The sequence below is a fragment of the Sturnira hondurensis genome, unplaced genomic scaffold (assembly GCF_014824575.4).
Source record: "Sturnira hondurensis isolate 20B ecotype Veracruz unplaced genomic scaffold, ASM1482457v3 Scaffold0018728, whole genome shotgun sequence".
Taxonomy (NCBI): Eukaryota; Metazoa; Chordata; class Mammalia; order Chiroptera; family Phyllostomidae; genus Sturnira; species Sturnira hondurensis.
In genome coordinates, this window is record NW_028091359.1 from 12,328,408 (window position 1) to 12,346,842 (window position 18,435).

Consider the following 18,435-nt stretch of genomic DNA (forward strand, 5'->3'; position numbering starts at 1 on the left):
GGCAGTGAGGCAGAGCTGCAGAGGATTTGAGAGTTAAACATGTCGACCGTTATTTCTTGAGCAGTTCATGAAGAGCTACCTGCCCATCCCCAGCAGGAACATGCATCAGCAGCATGGGTCAGAGTTCAGTGCAGCCAACAGCACTGTGGAGGGGTGGGTGTCCGGGAGCAATGCAACGCACAGAAAACACTGGGCAGCTGCTTGCCAGACTCTTCATTTCCCACGTTGCCCCAGTGAGGCTGCAGGAGAATCTAGATCTGGAAGCTAGAGGGGGGGGGGGGGGGGTGGCCAGCACTCAGTGGGATCATACTTACTGTGCATATTGGCACTTGGGTCCCTCGGGGCAGAAGCCAGCTAAATAGTTAATACACATTGTCTTATGGACATGGCGGTATTTACACAAGGGACCTGCCAGGAAAAGAGAAATCGGCCCAAAGAATCTGCATTAGCAGAGAGGAGAAAACACGTGACGAAGCTCGCTGGGGAGGATGTGGATGGTCGTGGGCTGTCCACTCTGCAGGGGTGTGTATCTTCCCATCCGTTCCATGCTGCCCCAGAGCACCAACTTCCTAGCCACATGGCTGAGATGGGAAAGCAAACTCGGACTGTGTAGGGTGGGAAGTGCCCCTAACACGCTGTGTCTTGGAGTACTTGCAAAGATGTGGACTGTGACTTGCGGTCCTGTATTTGTTTAGCCACAGAAGGAACAGCTGAGGCAAGGCTAACCCCACATCTCACTATCCTCCTTCAGCACCCCTTCTCTGTGACCGCCCCCCAAAAGCAATCCTGCCAAGCACTCAGTAAGAACAACATACTTGGATGCTCAGGAGGAGAAAGGACTCAGATGCTCAGAGCAGGGCTCTAATGCGGTCCCTGTCTCCTGAGTCTGGCTGACCGTAGTGGGGTAGGTGGAACATGCTTAAGTGACACTCAGGGCACCCCTGCTGGGTAAACTGAGTGCTCCCTCTGGGCCAGCCCCTATGCCAAGGGCTCCCCGTGGGGTCCTACATCTAAGCAGCCTGGCAACCCTAGGAGGGAAGTGTCCCTCCTTTTCGTGAGGAAACAAGCAGTTCAGTCATTTGTTCAAGGTCAAGTGGCTGATGTCTCCTGAAGCCACTGAACCGGACTAAGCCAGGCTACATGCTACACGTCCTTGTGTCACAGAGAGCTGTCCCACGGGAGTGAGTGTGAGAACTATGGGGAGGATCTCAGTTGGGATTTCAGCCCAGGGGTGGACAGACGTCACCCCAGCGGGGCCTCGTCAGCACCACACATCTTGCCCACAGGGAGACCGCCCGTTCTGGTCACCCACATCCCCTGTGGCTCCCATTCTGTCAGGGCCTCACCATCTTTGCAGAAACCTTGGTCATACCAAGGACAGTCCTGGGTCTTGAAAGCTGTGTTCGTGTGAAGAAAGTGGCATCCCTTGTTGCTGCACTCACCTGAAAATTCCAGCACGCTTTGTACATAAGCAGGCTCATCTTTGCAGTCATGTCTGCCTCCCACACTGACTGACCTCCCCCTCGAATAGCAGCTGCTTGCCTTCCTGTGGTCACCAGCAGCTTTTGAAGACAGTAAGCTATTTCTCATCCTTCCTGCCATCTGAGAAGTGTGGACCCCAGTAATGTTCACTAAGCAGGACTTGGGGTCAATACACATATTTGAGGAAGTTGGGGCAGGGCCAGGTATCCAGGAGGTGGGGGCTGGAACTGAAGGCATTTAGACACCATCAGGAAAGAAGGAACCAGTAGAGATGGGGAAGAGGGCACCCAGAGCTGGCAGCTAAAGGCCTGAGAAGACACAAGACACTGAGTGGAGATATTGCCATGTGCTGTGACTCAAGCCCACTCTCCCTCTCTACAACGAGACCGACCCCGCCTCCAGAGTCTGGGGGTGCAGCTCTTTCCAGTGAAATCGCCCAGAGAGCAGACCACTGTCTCAGAGGTGGCACAGGGACGAAGACAGATGCTGCAGAAAGAACCTGTGGTTCCTGTGACGTGTCTGTGGATGAGACCAAGACCCACGGCCCCTGGAAGGAGCACTGTTTCCATAGACCACTCATGAGTTACCGTGAGAACCCTCTTAGATGTCTCTTAGGGACCCAGCGGCTCTGAAGGCACCGTGGGAAAAGACAGCCCATTTCCTATCTCATTCAAGTCAGGAATTGGTGTTTCCAATGTCATCCTCCTTAAAAGTCTATGACTCTGTGCCTTTCAGAGCCGAAAGGAACTGTATACTGTCTGTGCCAATGGTTTTCAAACGGCCCCAAAGAGGTCAGTTTCGTGCAGTGCGTTTCCACACTGCAAGGGTTCCCTGAACCCAGCCCTCCCGTTTCACAAAAGAAGACACCAGGACATCTTTAAAACGTTCCAACATCCGAATTATAGGGGTACCAGAAGGGGAACAGGAAGAGCAGCTAGTGGAAAATTTTTTTGAACAAATAATAAAGGAGAACTTCCCCAATCTGGAAAAGGAAATAGACTTCCAGGAAATCCAGGAAGCTCAGAGAGTCCCAAAGAAGTTGGACCCAAGGAAGAACACACCAAGGCACATCATAATTACATTAGCCAAGATTAAAATGAAGGAGAGAATCCTTCATTTAATCTAGAGGACAGCTAGATCAGGAGTGAAACCACAGAAATGGGGATCACATGGAGGGTTAGCAACAGGGGAGTGGGAGGAGGACAAGGGGGGGAAGGTGCAGAGAATAAGTAGCATAGATGGTGGGGAGAAAATAGGGGGGAGGGCAAGAATAGTATGGGAAATATAGAAGAAGCTAAAGAACTTGTGACACATGGACACAAACTAAAGGACTAAAGGGGGGTGTGGGGGGAGGGGAATGAAGGGGGGGAATGGGACAACTGTAATGGCATAATCAATAAAACATATATAAAAAAACCGAAGACGCCAGTGACCCAGCAGAGGAGTTGTCACGTCCATTTTCACAGGGCTTCCTCCTCACACTGACAAGGCATCATTCACTTGCTCATCACCAGTGTGCAGCTGACTGTGGGCTTGAGCAGCCTAAGGAATCGAAGCAACGCCCCCCATCACCACCCAGCGGAGCTGGGGAACTCCTGATAGCTGTCTTTCTGCCCTGAACGCAGTCTCTGCATTCCTCTCCCAGCCAGCAGGTGGCGCCCGCACCTCACCCTCCTCGCCCCTCCTCCCCAACCAGGCAGTTTTTTAATGGGCAACAGCCAAGAGCAGGGCCAAAGACCACGGGCTTCCTCACCCCTCTCAACTGCCCCTTCCCACTCCAACTCCCCAACAATATTTTAAAAAATAAAACAGCTTACTTCCCATGAGAATGATAATTACTCTGGTGTGAGATTAGAAGGAGATATCTGTTCACTCACAATAAGAGCAAAAACATATCTGATGTATTGTAATCACCAATTTATGTCTGCCTTTCATAATGCAAGAGCAAGCAGGAAACAGATTTCAGCCTGGGAGGGACTCCTGCTGACCTAAGGGGGTACTTTGCATTATTCCCTCATACCCAGGACTCCCCTCCCCACTAATGAGAAACACCTGCCCCCAGTGCTGGCTCAGTTTCGAAGCCATGCCACCTCCATCAGAGGCGTCCCCGGAAACTGTCCCAGCCCTCTCCCCCTCTGGGCCACTTTCTGGAGCACGATTGGAAAACCACTGGACTAGGTAACCCTCCAGTCTCCGTCCAGTTCTGAAAAGCATTGAGCTGTAGCATTCTATGGAGAAGGATGAGATGGAAACACATTCATGGATTTCCTGCTTAAGTGAGGCAGGAAGTGGCCGTGGCTCCCGCCTCCACACGCAGCCCCTTAGATGACAAGAGAAGGACCTGAGAGGTAAGACGCTGGCCCAGCCCTGACCTCACATGATAATTTAGGGGCTATACTTACGAAGCACACGGTGTTTGTTTACAGTTGCCCTTGATGAGGCTAGTTTTCTATTTATGGAAGCAGTATAAAGTTTTCTTCTAAAATAAAAGTTTAAAATAGCAAGACAACTGAAATAGACAATGGCACAGATGTGTTTGGGGAATCACAAGCATCATTGCAAAAGTGCCCCCTGCTGTTTGGGAACTGCTGGCCTGGACCCCAGCCCCCAAGCCTGCGGGAGAGAAATAGCCCATTCTAGGCTGTTTCCGGAGAGTGAGTGTGACTCAGCCAGGACTGCGGAGGGAAACAATTCGGCCTTTGATTCCAACTGGACCCTCTCCTTCCCTTGGGGTAAGCTGTGTGTGCCTGAGCCTGATGGGGACAGATAAACAGGGACCAGAGTTCAGCTCCACTTTCCCTGTGGCGTTGGAGACGCAGGTGTCTCAGACAGGCCTGCTCTGCCACCTGAGACATGGAAGGCCTCCTTGGGGTGTCCCTCCACATGCCCCATCCCACAGCCCCCGCTGCCAACCCTCCAGGGGAAAGGGCTGGGGCCAGGAAGGGGCATACCGAACTTGGAGAAGAAGTAACACTCGGGCATCCTGGTGACATCGTACTGGTGCAGAAACTTGCACTGATCTCCCTTCTTGCACAGCCCACGAAGCCAATGCTTACACACCACCATCTTCACCCCGCGGTCATGCCGGAATGGGCACAGCTTCCCTGGGGACCAGAGTGCCCAGCTGGGAGCCCCCCACCCACAGCCTGGGCCCTCTCACCTCTGGGTAAGACCCACCTGCCCTCCTTTTGTCTCCTCCCCTGGACCCTGGTGGCAGCTAGAACTGGAGAGCCAGAGGTGACCTGCTGTTGTCTGAATAGGCGGCTGTTCCCATGACCACACCTCTACCCCAACTTTCTTCTCTGCCTGACGTGGTGCCCCGTCAACCCCAGGCTGGCCAGACACCCGCTCTGGCCACTTACAGCCCTCTAGCCTCCAGGCTCATGGTCAGGGCCTCTCCCAGAGAACAGAGCCACAGTTTCCAGCCCTGGACACCCCCAGCCCCCACAAACACCATCCCTATCACATACTAACGGCTCATTAAGGGCCTATTGACTTCATGTCTTTAAAAAAAGGAAAGTTATGCTTCCTGATTCCAGAGACCTGACGTGATGATGACGGAAGAGCCAACTCTGCAAGGATTTAGAAGGAAATGGGAATGTGATATTTAACTCTTTATCATCTTCACCAACATGGTGTCACCATCAGCAAAAAGGAAACCCCAGTTCCCAAATTTCTAAGTGGGACTGGCCTCATGCATCTGATAGAATTTGAGGGGGGCCCAGGAAGCTTCTTTTAAAATTGCCTTACCCTCTGCCCCTGGCCACTGGCTTGTTTGGATCTGACCTTCCACCAAAACAGTTGTATTTCTTTGCAAGAGGATGTCACTGTGAAGGTTGCTCCAGAGACAGCGTGGGCCGAGCTGAGGACACGGCCCAAGGCTGAGCTCACATCCCTTCTCACCCCATCATCCAGGGATGGCCCAAATACAAGAAGAGGCACGTGGCAAAAATGGCCCCAGGTCCCCCCTGCCTGGGCCCCTTTTCCCTCCCAGCTTCCCAAGAACAGACACATTTGAAACCCAAAAGCAGGTCCCAAATGCATTCACACTAGCAAGGGTACATAACCTGGGCCTACAGAGGGCCTGGGAAGCTCCACCTGGAAGCGAGACTTTTGGGGACCACTGTGTATTTCTATAGGAAGAGCAGGGTTCATGAGCTAGAAGAAAAGCTGAGAACTCCCAATACTTAAGTCAGGCTCTTGGGACAGAGGAGCTTGGAAGAGGGTGCTGCTTGGTCCAAACTGGGGCAGTGGAGGACTAGAGGTGCTTGTTGGCAGCATTTCAGACACTGACTAGAGCTACCTCAGGGCATAGGGGATGGATGTGACAGCTGAGCGGGCCCCCCACTGATTTACAGGACAAAGTGGGGGCAGGATGCCACTCCCCAGGCTGGGAGGGAAATAAAGAGGTCAGGGCTCTCCCGGAGCACACAGGCTGGAGCCCACAGACACTGCCACCCCCAGCAAGGCGGGAGGAAGGAGTGTTCCCTTCTAGGCAGCTCTGGCCACCTTGCTCAATGCTGCTGAGTCTGGGAAACCCTTAGAGCTCAGGCTTCTTGGTGGACCCACCTACTCGCCCACTGCCCACTTATAAGATTAAAATTCGACCCCATCCCCACCTCCCCTCCCCAGGTACAAATCCAACCTCTATCCAGGCTAAGGCCAACCCTGGGCAGGTCAGACACAGCTGCCGCTGCCCCAGCCCAGGCCCCCTGCTGACCCACCTTTTTCACAGAGCCCTTTAGCAAAGAAGTTGCACACAGCTGAGCACGACTCTGGAAGGGGAGAAAGGAAGAGGGGCAGCTTCCTCAGAGGGCCGCTACCCCATCAGCAAGTCCCCCCCATACCTGCGCAGGGCTGGGGCTTGGGGCCCCCAAGACCTGCCTTTGGATGCTGGCCTCTGGAACCAGCCTCCAAACCTCAACACCTAAACTCCCCAGCTCTGCACCAGAGGCCACGGCGGGGCCAAGGCCAATCTGGAAGCTTTCCCTGGAATCCTGCAAGGGATGTAGGAGGGGAGGGCCGAGCCCCTGAGAAGAGAGTGGCTAAGCTGGAAATCCCAGGCTGTGGGCCCAAGCCCCCAGCTCAGTCCCTCTGGTGAGCTGCAGACAGAAAGGGCCGTGCCCAGCAGGATGCTGAGCAGAGTCCTGCAGAGCAGGCTGGGGGGTGGGGGGTGAGGACGGGGTTGTGCAGGATCCCCGAGAGGGATGGTTGGTACCCATCCTCACTCACTGTCCATGCCCTGGAAAGGCAGGAGTCCAATGCCCTTTTGCATCTCTACATCCTTCTCCAAGGTGAAGGTGAACCTCTGCAGCCCTGCAATGACCTCTTCCATCTTCTGTCTTCCGCTGGGGCAGCTGAAAGCTGCTGAGGGGGCAGGTGGACCCTATATAGCTGGCAGAGGCCCTTAAGGGGCCAGAGTCTGATGCCAGGGGCCAGGTGCCTATCAGGCCATACTCTAGGCCCAGCTGTCCGCCCTCTCCTACCTGATGCAGGTGCAGATGCCCCAGGGCCCCACACCCCCACGCTGTGTAAGTCAGTCCCATCCCAGCGCACTGCTGCTTGGCCCACAGGCTGCCTATCTCCGCCCGTTCCCAAACCCACACACAGCATATGCACAGACATTACCAAACCTGCACTCATACTTTCAACATGAAGACACAGCCCAGGTTACCAAGAGAAGTTGCACAAACCAACCACAGCCAGGCTCGTCTGATTCGCGGGCGCCCGGGAGCCAGAGGGTGTGGGGGCGGGGCCGGGGTGCAGGGGGATGGAGGCCCCTCTCCCCCGCTGCCCCTTTCCCTCCAACCCGGCCCCTGCCGACCCCTCCCTCTGAGACTCCTGACACCCCTTTTCTGGCCTGAGTGACAAGCTCCGAGTGAGCTCTTCATGGGAGAGAGGGAAGAGAGACTGAAACTCGGAGGAATCGGAAATAGTTGGATGAATGGCGCTTTGTTTATCCCGCATACAGTCGCGCGCGGGGCTGGGGGTGGAACTAAGCCCAGGCTGCGGCCTCCCGGCCAGGATTCCACAGGGCCACCCCAGCGCCTCCCCGCCCCTGAGAAAGTGCTTTGTAAACGAAATCTCTATGCAAATGTTGTTTTATTATTATTACGCCACCCCTTCCCCCGGGCCTGGGGACATCTGAAAATGCTTTCAAAGGCGCTTTGTAGGGCTCTAACTAGGGCAGGCCTCCCCTCCCCCGGCTCTGGCCCCCTAGTTGGCCTTCGCTCTAAGTGGAACTGCTGTTTTCCAGTCGCTTTGGAGCTGAAACCCACAGAACCCAATTGCCCTCCCTCCCGGTCCAGCAGGGAGAGGGGGGCCTCGCCCTGCAGGTCTGCAGCAGGACCAACAAGAATGAGCCTGCTGGCTTGAGTCTCCCCGGGGCTGTGGCTCCTAGTTTTGTTGTTCTTTTGAACTCTGGATCAGAAAAGAAAATAGCTGGAGAGGTAGACACCTGGAGCCGAAGCAAAGCCGGGGCAGAGCCGAGGCAAAGCCGGGGCAGGCCGGGAGGGGATCCAAGACTTTCCAGAAGCTGGGGCCTTCCTCCAACCACGTTCCCAGGAAGGGGGAGGGCGGAGGGTCTGGTCCCAGGGGAAGACACACGCCCTTGCTTCCCTTGGCCCTCTCTGTGTGCACTGATTAGTCCAAGAACACATTCCTCTGTCAACACAGGCTCGTTGAAGGCCCACAGCAACTTGGCAAGGCAGGCGGGCAGGCAGATAAGGAAATCAAGGCCCAGCAAAGCCAAGGGCACGTGTTGGACGGGTGGTAACAGTGGAATTCAAATGCACAGGTCTCAACAGTTTCCTTCTGGGAACATCTGAGGACCATCTCTACCCTGGGGATTGGGGACCGCAGAACAAAGGACCGTGTCCCTGCCCCTCAGGAATGACCCAGTGAAGTGGGGGCACGTTCAACAGCACAATTATACAAAGGGGTGATTGGTGACCCTGCGGTGACGGCAACAGGGGAGCCACCTAAGCAGGGGCAGGGAGGGGTGGCAGGGAAGGCTCTCAGGGGAAAGCCTGGCCAGGGTCGGGGAGAACATTCCAGAAGCCGGGCCCCCTGGACAAGGCGCTGGGCCTTGAGGCAACAAGTCAGGCTGAGGGGCCAGTCAGGGGTTTGGCTTGGAGGAAGTGTGGGTTCAGAGAAGGGCAGTGGTGGGTGACAAGATTAGGAAGTAAGTAGGGCCTGAACCTGAAGTATCTTTTAGGACTTGGTGGGGGTTTTGTTTTGTTTTGTTTTGTTTTGTTTTCTGTTTGTTTGTGGGTTTTTTTTCTTATCATGGAGAAAGGCTGTGGAAGGCCTGGGGAAAACTAGGAGAGTGACACACAGGCCCCTGGGTAGGCTTGTGGGGAAATTCAGGGACAGGAGGCTGCCTAGAGGGTGATGACAAATCACAGAGTCCGGAGATAGAGCCAGAGGTCCTCCCAGCCTGCTGGGGGCGTGAGAGTTCATCCTGAGGCTGAGGAGGACGGAAGCTCCAGCAGAGACTGTTCTGTCCACCCACCCTCGTGTCCCCTTCCCTCTGGTCAAGGGTCTGCCTTCCACCTGGACTCCCACGCCACCTCCCAGTGCCTGGTGAGCAGGAGGTGTGGGGAGGGTGTCACAGAGATGCGTGCCCTTCTCCCACATCTTCATCATAAGAACGGCAGCACCTGGCATTCATGGTTTTTGTTTCTCCCAAATCCCTTCTGTAGTGGGTTGAATTGAGCCGCCCCCACCCCCAACACAGTCCAAGTCCTGACCCCGGTACCCGTGAATGTGACCTTATTTGTTGGCAGTGGGTCTTTGCAGGTGTCATTAAGGATCTCCAGGTGAGATCATCCTGGAATTAGGGTGAGTCCTAAACAAAAGGACTGGTGTTCTTAGGAGAAAAAAGAGGGCGATTTGAGACACACACAGTCACAAGAAACCTGGAGAAGGAGACCATGTGAGGACAGAGGAGGAGACTGGGGTCAGCCAGTGGCCTTGGAGCACTGAGGAAGGCGTGCCTGCCCCCCACGCCCAGGTGCCAGAAGGAGCCAACGCCCCGATCTCAGACTTCTGGCCTCCGGAACCACGAGAAAACCCACTTGTGTAGTTTGAAGCCCCCACCTTGGCAGTGATTGCCGCAGCTGCCCCAGGACACTCGGATGGTTCTATTTAGAAATTCGGTTTGGGAAGACCTCACTCACCTTTTTCACAGATGAGCAAATAGAAATACAGAGACATTGAGCGACTGCCAACGTCCCACAGCTAATCAGTGTCACCTGGGGGTCTGCCCCGGGTCTCCCACCTCACAGGCCCTCTGTCTCACTCAGTCCCCCTCCCCGGTTTATATTGCTACTTCATGGCTGCCTGGTGGACCAGTACCCCCTGTCCCAGCGACGTCCTTCTGGAACCTCACAGCCTGCTCTTCTGGGCTATGAAGCTTCTCCCCAGCACTGTGTTTTCATTGATTAATTAATTCATGGCTGCAAAGTGGACGCGTAAATCACTGTGCAAACAGTGGTGTTAATTTTTAATCACCATCATTATGAGGCTCTCATCTAACTCCAGCTGCAGCTTCCCTGAATCATCACCCTGCCCCTCTCCCTGGATAAACGAGTTGCTCCGAACCTCTGCAGGGGGTGCGGGAGCCCTAGAATTCCCCGGCTGCCAGGGGCGGGCAGGGGTCACTGTGCCCAGCCCTGTGGCCTTGGACCAACCACGGCCAGTGCTTCCCTGGGCGGAATGTGGCCACGCCCTCCCTTCCGATGCCTGTGTGTAGGCCTGTCTCCCCACTTCCCACTCGGGCCCCCTGAAAGGGTGGGACTGGCATCGGTCAGGCCAGGGTTCAAATCCTAGGCCGGCCATTTAATAAGCAATCTGAGCCCCAGAGGTGACCCTCCCCAGCAGGACCTCTTTGGGGGGCTGTCAGTACTGACATATGACGTGGGGAGCAGTCCTTCCTGGGGGAACGAGCTGTGAGGCACCCCCAGACTTGGGGGCTGTGGCTGGGTGCTCAAGGCCCCATGCGTCCTGCCCTCAGGTCCATGGCGCCTCTCCTCCTTCGAGCTGATTATTTCCAACGGCCCTGAGGGGAGGTGCCGTGGGGCAGGGGCCCTGTGCTGTTCCGTGCCTCTGAAAGGGCTGCCCCGAGTCCACCAGGGATGGGCTGGGTCGCCATGTTGCTGGGAGGGGGTGGGGTCGAGAGGAGCCCCTGTGACCCACAGCTGCTGCTACTCAGCCCCAGGGACAGTGAGCCAGTGTGCCCTGCCCTCTCCATTGCTCCTGTGCCCCAGAGATGCCACTTGGTGGGGACAGCTGCTGACCTCACCGTGGGCATTTGAAGTGCAGGGCAGTAACATGCAGCCGCCAGGATGGTCCTGCTCTGTCCTTGCCCAGGAGCCCAGTCTCTGAGCGTCAGGGGCTTCTGGGAGCTACACTCCCGAAAGGCGTCTCTCCCTGGGGACTGGAGCACAGTAACAGGACTCCTGAGCCTCCCCACCTGCTCACAGGGCCTCTTCCAGTGGTCACTGTCCCTGTGCAAGCTGCCTCTACCCATTTTACAGATGAAGAAATCAAGGCCCAGAGTGGTGAAGAGATTGCCTAAGCTCACACAGGGACCTCATGTCAAAACAGGGACCTAGGATCCCAATGTTTGCTACCAGTGATGAGGACTTAACTGGTGGAGGTTCACTGTTACACTGTGTTCTCTCTAGTCCCCATGGAACCCCACAAAGAGAGCTATCGTTATTTCTCTCCTACAGTTGAGAAAACAGAGGGTCTAATGCTTTGCAAAGGCCACAAGCTCAGCCTGCCCCACCCCAAAGCCAGCTCCTCCAGCCTGTTGAGCTGCAGAGCAGGCAGGCAGGAGTGTGGGGTGAGAAAGGAAGGATGGAGGTGTGGGTGAAGGGGTCCTGGGGGGGGTGAGCAGTGTCCTGAGAGTGTGACTGGGCCTCTGCGTGGGCATGAGGCTTGTACTTCAGGTCTGAGAGTCCAGGAGACAGGGTATTTGGCACTCAGGGAGCAGGCCCTGGCCCAGGGAGTGTCCGGATAGGTTTTCCCCTCCACTCTGGCCACCGCCAAGGGTCTGGGTCTTCAGGTTGCCCTCCCCCTCCTCTGCTTCTGTGCCCAGAGCCCCTCAAGGCTCAGCAGAGGCTCCCTAAGCCTCCTGGGGCTCAGAGGGAAGCCTCCACAGTCTGGCTCCACTCACTGCCCTGTGCCCCGAGGAAAGATAGTCCTGTCACCAGCAGCTCAGGGGACATTGCAGGCCCCGCAGCACCAGCAAGATGAGTTGGCAGACATGCAGGATGGGACCAGCTCAGGTTACACCCTGGTTTCTCCCTACTTCTCCACTGTTCTTCCAGCTCTGTATTCTGGCTTCTGCCCCCACCTAGCCTCCGGGAAAGCTATTCATTCATTCATTCATTCATTCACTTGCTCACTCAAAAATAGTTTGAGTGGATGCAGAATGAACAAGACACAGCTGCCGTCTAGGAGGGCATGGAAGGCGGAGCAATGCCCTCCAAAATCCTAGTGCCCCAAACCCATGATTACGTCACCTTACGTGGCAAAAGGGACATTACAGATGTGATTAAGTGAAGGATCTTAAGGCGGGGAGCTTATCTGGATTATTGGGGGGGGGCAATGTAATCACTGGGTCCTTGTAAGAGGCAGGCAGGAGGGCCAGGGGGAGGGAGGGAAGAAGAAAGAGATGGATATTGAGATGGAGACTGAAAGAGAGAGACATCTGAGATTTGAATATGCTACCCTCTTGGCTCTGAAGGTGGACGGTGGAGTTCCGAGCCAAGGAACGCAGGTGGCCTCTGAAAGCTAGAGGGGCAGGGAGACGGAGCCTGGGATGCAGGCCGGCTGGCACCTGGGCTTCAGCTCAGGGAAAGCCATCGTGGCCGTCTGACTTCCACAACTGTGAGATCATAAATTCTCTCTGTTCGAAGCTCGTAACTTCACAGTAATTTGGTACAGCAGTGACAGAAAACTAAGAGAGAAAGGAAAGTAACCCATCAGTAGGCAGTTAAACCCCGGCCATGTGGGGAACAGAGGGCATTTGCAGAGGTGCTGCAAGGCTGCTTAGGTCCAGCCTGGGTAGCAAAGGTTTCTGGGAGGACGGACGAGGAAAAAAAACTGTCTGCAGGCGGGGAGAGCATGACGTTCCCCGTGGTGGCAGCAGCACCGTCCACTGGGGAAACCACTTCTGGATCTGTAGAGCAGCATGGGGTGAGTCTGCTGCTGAGATTCTCAAGGGCCTGGGAGCCCGCCGGGGAAGGGCCTTGAACCTGAGGCCTTGGGAATCTCTGAAGGAGCCAGCCTTTCAGCTCAGGGTCTGATTTGCATTTTAGAAAGAGCCTTCTGGCTGCAAACCTGGGGCCACTCTTCATGGAAGGGCCAGCAAAGGGGGGTCCAGCCGTGGACATGTCAGAATCCAGAAATAGATGAAAAGCCACTCCAGAAAGAAGATGTTCTGTGCTTTGGAAGACAGACAAATCTAGAAGGTCAAGATAAAACATAATCATTAGCGAAGTTCCAATACTCATCCCCACATCCCAGGGTACCTCCTGGAGCGATGCGCCCCTCGCCCTCATTTGGAGAGAGAGAGGCAGATTTCTATAGAACACAGAGCCGCCAGCTGGCCCAGGGACACTGTGATGGATTAATTCTTCCAGCCACAGCCCGGGTCACTCACTTTGATGGATTGGGGGCCAAGGTCACACGTTTGATCTGCCTTTAGGGCATTTGGGTCTGAAAGAAAAACTTCATTTTCATCACTATAGACTGCCCTCCAGTCTGTTATCTCTAAATGATTCTTGGATCACGGGGACAGAGGATAGATGGAAAAATGCTCCAGGTCTTGGCCACAGACGGAGTCAATTGTACCCTTGTGTTCAAAGTCCAGTCACTGTGGCTGGCGAGCAGAGGGCAGCCCGTCCTGGTTCCCAGCCTGGATAAACCACCCGACCTGGGGCTGGGGGCCGAAGCAGGTGTGGTGGTGGGAGGGGGCAGTTGGCGGGGCCGGGGGAAGCCCACAATCCTGACCTCCTCTCCTGTGTTCATCAGCACCACAGAGCTGCCCTTGGTCTCGCTTCTTGGTCTGTTTTGAATCCCATCTCAGCCACTCCAGACAGGCAGGCAGCTGCCCACTGGCTTGGTCAGCTGGGGCAGCTGCACCGAGACACCTCGGACTAGGGGCTTCAGCAGCGGGCAGTGATTTCTCACGGTCTGCAGGCCAGAAGCCCAAGACCCAGGTGCTGGCAGATTCAGTTCCTTGTGGAGGGGATGTGCTTCCTGGCTTGCTGTGTCCTCACGTGGCGGAGACAAACCTCTGGTTTCTGTTCCTCTTTTTATAAGGACACTGATCCCATCGTGGGGCCCACCCTCCTGACCTCATCTAACCCCTGCCACCTCCTCAAAGCCCCACCTCCTGGCTCCGTCACTCTGAAGGTGGGGGTATCAAGAACGCATGAACTTAGTGGGGACACTTTCAGCCCTTAGCACCTGTCCACCAGGTACCTGTCTTCTTGCCGTTTGTACTTGGAAGGCCCTCCATATGCCTGAGACCAAACTCTAACTTCCCAGAAACTGGTGCCACCTTCTCTGTCTCACCCTCTTGGGAATGTCACCGCCACCCAGATGTGGGGGCCAAAGCCGCAGGTGTCCTTGATTCCCCCAAACGTGCTGGTCCCTGCTGGTCGCCTCCCAGACCCTGCCTCTTTCTTTGGTCTGGTCCGAGGAGCACCTTCTCGGGGAGAGGCCGCTCCACCCTGCGCTGCAGTGAGATCCTGGTGCTGTGCTCCGTTTCCTCCAGAGTCCTCCATACCGCAGGCAATGTGCCCATTTATGTTCCCCCTCCCTGACCTCACCCCGAGCCCTGGAGGGCAGGGCCCATGCTTCCGTCATGTGACTTCCCCATCAGGCTCAGCGGGCCCATGAAAACCTGAAGCAAATCCATGAGTCTTTCGGTCGAAGATCAAGTTTTAATGTATGACATTAATGCATTCATCTTGTTTACTAACGTGGCCATAGCATCCGATTTTAACAACTTTTATGAAGGGGTCCGTGGAAGGTGCAGGGCCACCCTGGGGCCACATCTTGTCCCCTGTCTTGTGGACTCTCACTCCCCTCACCCCGGGTCCTCACCCCTCGAGAGTGCTCTCACACAGTAGGTACTCAGTAAATAACCGATGAATAAATGAATCGGAGCCGTAGGTTTCTGTTTCCAGAGAACACAGCTTCAGAGCCTCCGTAGGTGGCCCTGGTTTGGCCAGGGGCAGAACGGGACCTTGGTCGTGAGAAACGACAGAGGGGCAGCACCATCTTCGGAGACAGCTGCCCTGCCTGCCCTGGGTCGCAGAGAGCAGACGGCGGGGCGAGGGAGCCTTCTTCACAGGGTCCTCAGGGCTCGTTCTGGCTCCAGGCGAGGAACCAGAAAGTGCCTCCCTGCGGCTATTTCGCAAATAATACCCTCACAGTAACAATGTTAGTGGCTAATAGAAGTGCCAGTTTTCTCAATAAAGTAGGTAGTTTAAAATGCAAGCATATACATTTTCCCCTATGGGACTTTGTAAGCTTTCTTTTTTTTCTTTTGCTTTGAACCCAAAACGCAGAAGCTGGAAACATTTTTTTCTTTCTTAAATTGGCACTTATGGTGAAAAAAAAAAAAAAAGGCATCGCACCGTTCCTGTAACTGCAGTGGTCTTTCCACAGCCAACGGGATACCGGGCAGTGTTTGGGGACAGGTTGGACCAACATGGCTCAGTGTGAGGAAGCCACGGGCACCGGTGGGCAGAGGCCACCGATGACGCTCACCGTCCTGCAGTGCACAGGACAGTTCTAACCCTGACTCTAACCCTAACCTGACAACACAGGATGGCCTGGCGCCAAGTGTCAATAGTGCCAGGGCTGGAAAAACCTGCTCTGGAAGAATCTAAATCGTGTGTCTTTGGTGAATGCCTTGGATGGCTTGGGGCTGGCCCTCCTGAGAGTTGGTTTTATTGATCTGTGTCTCGGCCTCAAGCCTTCAATTCATATTGAGCGGAAAAGCGGCCTTCTGGGGTTTGCATGATCGTATCTGTTCCGAGACTGAGACTGTAGTTGAGGACATGGCCTGGAACCCTGGCCCTACCCCCTCCAAAGAGCTCGCAAGAATCCCTCTCAGATCGCAGTGTCCGAAAAAGCTGAGCTGCTTCCGGGACCATTTCAACCTCGTGGACATGGCGAGTCTCACTACAGGTGGGTTTCCCTTTTTGCTTTGACTGATAGGAAGCTCAGAGCCCAGTTTCCAGCCCGCTTGTGAGAAGGGTGGAGGCCCACTCTCATACACGTAACACAAGCTGGAAACGTTTTCCCCCCGAGCGCACCCCGGCCAGCAGGTCCATCCGCTGGTCTGAACGCTGGTAACAGTGCAGGTGCCATTCGCTTGGTTCTTTCATGTTTGTTCCGGCCTTGTTTTCCCTCCGATCTATTTTTATCCTATTGTAATTTGCGTATTTTTGTAAGCTGCCTCCTATCCTTTTTGGAACAAAGCAGGGCATAAACACCAAACAAAATTCAGCAGGGCCGCGTGGCCTTGAGGGGTACTTTTTAACAAGCCAAGTCATTTCAGGGTTGGAGTCCTGCCGGGAGGGCAGCTCTCCTTGGCTCCTCCTGTCCCCTCCTGGGATCCTCATCCTGGATAACAGCAGCTCGGGGAGTTAGAGCAACAGGTTTTAGAGGCAAAGCCCCCAGCATCCATCTGCCTGCAAATACCGGCCCTCTCCCCCAAATGTTCTTTCCAATCTCCCGTCTGGCTGCTGGCAAGAGGCCACAGGGCCTAGAGGAGACTGCAAAGGGGAAGCAGACGAACTGTCCTGTTTTTATTCCTAACTTTTTTCCTTTCCTGCATCTTCCATCAAGGTCTGGGGGCCAGAGTCTTTGCATGCTGGTGACCGTGGCAAGGGAGGGGCCACGCCAGGGAGGCCCTGCCTGAGTGTGGAGGAAGCCAGGTGCTTCGGAGAGCCTGAGCCAGGGAGGGGTGGGGTGTGCAGCATGCCACCCCACCCTGGCCCCACTGGCCACCCCGACAACCTACCACACACCCAGCTCAATGCGTAGCTGTGCCCCATACTGCCCACGGGCTCAGAGCCAGCCAGGTCTCTTTTGCAATCTCTGCTCTGTTGCACTCGTGGGGCTTTGGCCAGCGTCTTCTTCTTCCAGGCTCTGTAAAATGGGGGTGGAGGGTGGCGAACCAGACCCTAAAATGTAAAGATCTTGAGAATCCGCTGTCTTCGTGTGTTTGGGCGCCCTCTATTCCTCTTGTCGCTTTCTCCTGGTAACATGGCAAACCCTGGTGAAGAGGAGCGTGTGGCTTGGGGGGAGGGGGTATGTGTATGTGAGAAAGGAGTCAAAGGCGAGCACCTCGGTGGACCACCCTGGGCAGCAGCAGAACACACGCCCGAGGCCAAAGGCTTGAGAGGCTGGGGCCCAGCTGGAGCCCCGGCTCTGCCCAGCAGAGATGGAGCCAGCCTGTGACCCTGGGAATGGCAGGGCCAGCTCTGCCCAGTGCACTTGGCCTTTGTACTACCTGCAGGGCCCTTGGAACAAGGTGAATCAGCAGCAGCTGCTGAGAGAGGCCTGGAGCTCCCAGCACCTCACCTGCAGCAGGAAGCACCCGTTTTCCCTGGGTGCAGGTCTGTCAGCTGGGTCCCCAACTAGCCCAGTGGCCCAGGGCCAGTTCCTTTACCTTGCGCTGCCTTAGTGTCCTCGTCTGTAAAACGGGACTGACAGGAATAGTACGGGTCTCACATAGTGGTCATGAGACTAGGTGAGGCCAATACAAAAATCAGGGCCTGGTGTGCGTCAACCCTCACAGGCGACGCAGCCCTGATCACGAGTGCAGAGCAGCAGAGCCCTGGAGGGTGGGGAGCAGGGGGAAGCCCCAGGACCGCTGGACCAGGGCAGGAGACACGAAGGCTTCTTGGGGTCCTGACTGCAGCTCTACCGGGGCAGGAAGCTTGGGGTCCCTCACATTTTTGGAAAGGTTAGCTGCGATCTGAATTAAAATCAGCTATTACCCAGAAGTAGTGTCTGGCTCCTGCTTTGAGTTGTAGGAGGTAGAGAGGGCCTGCAGAACACCTTTAAAGTGAGGTGTTGCAAGAGACCCCAGGTCTCTCCAGCGGACCTCAGAGACCAGAGGAGGGAAGGGACTCCCTACCTACACCCCCATCCAGGGAAGCTCTGGCTCAGCCTGTTACTCATCGGGCTTCAACCTACAACCTTGTTGCCAGTAACACTTCTGGTAAAAAGTTGGGAACAACTGAGCTAGTGCCAAATTTTAAAGATGGAGAAATGGAAGCCGCCCAGAGAGGGAAGATAACTGGCGTGAGGCCACACAGCAAACCAAGATCAGAGTGCTACAGCCAGGCTAGGCTCGTCCTGCCTGGTTATCCCATACTTGTCTAGTGGGCCCGTGGAGCCCCTGGCCAGAATTCATGCTCCTAAAGGTGGGGGTCCAGCTAGGTCTCTCTGCAGGCCCCTGGGTCTTCCCGAATGGCCAGCAGTTCATCAAGTTCTCCATCCAAAAAGCAGGTCTGGGGCTCGGGGTGGCTGGCTTCTCCCAGACCCTCAAGAATCCTGCGCAAGTGGCTGTTGGCAGAGTGGGGGCTTAACACTGTCTGGGAAGCACAGCCCCACTCAGGTGCTTTCCCACACCCGTCCGGGCCGTGCTGGGCACTGCACTCGCTCTGGGCACTGCAGTGGCCTCTAGAGCTGGGCTGCGGCCCCCAGGGCCTGTCCATCCTGCTGGGCTGGGGATATGAACCCCAGTCCTGCCCCCTCTCCTCCCTCTGGGCCACCACACCTTTGGCTCCAGTCTCGTCCCTCATTAGCTCTAATGAGCCAGTCTAGGGACAAAGGGATATTTTAATTATGCTTCTAATTGCCTCCCAGGGAAAAGATGAGTACAGCCCAAATTTCTCTGTAGGTGCTGGG

The 18,435-nt window shown here is 55.5% G+C and overlaps 1 protein-coding gene across 1 annotated transcript; it reads right to left on the bottom strand.

Moving 5' to 3' along the window:
- Window positions 1-310: 310 nt before the first annotated feature.
- CPSF4L (cleavage and polyadenylation specific factor 4 like) lies at window positions 311-6,912 on the bottom strand. The gene is made up of 5 exons (XM_037069956.1): window positions 6,715-6,912; window positions 6,207-6,257; window positions 4,434-4,586; window positions 1,347-1,442; window positions 311-408 (listed from the first exon to the last, which is right to left on the bottom strand). The coding sequence occupies exons 1-5, from the start codon at window positions 6,815-6,817 to the stop codon at window positions 311-313; spliced, it is 501 nt and encodes a 166-aa protein (XP_036925851.1). The 5' UTR covers window positions 6,818-6,912.
- Window positions 6,913-18,435: the final 11,523 nt, after the last annotated feature.

Excerpts from the sequence above, each read along its gene's own strand:
- CPSF4L (XM_037069956.1), bottom strand. The coding sequence starts at position 6,817 with ATGGAAGAGGTCATTGCAGGGCTGCAGAGGTTCACCTTCACCTTGGAG. Across the intron at positions 6,258-6,714 it reads GCCTTTCCAGGGCATGGACA|AGTCGTGCTCAGCTGTGTGC; the intron begins GTGAGTGAGGAT and ends CTCCCCTTCCAG. Across the intron at positions 409-1,346 it reads CCAAGGTTTCTGCAAAGATG|GTCCCTTGTGTAAATACCGC; the intron begins GTGAGGCCCTGA and ends TTTTCCTGGCAG.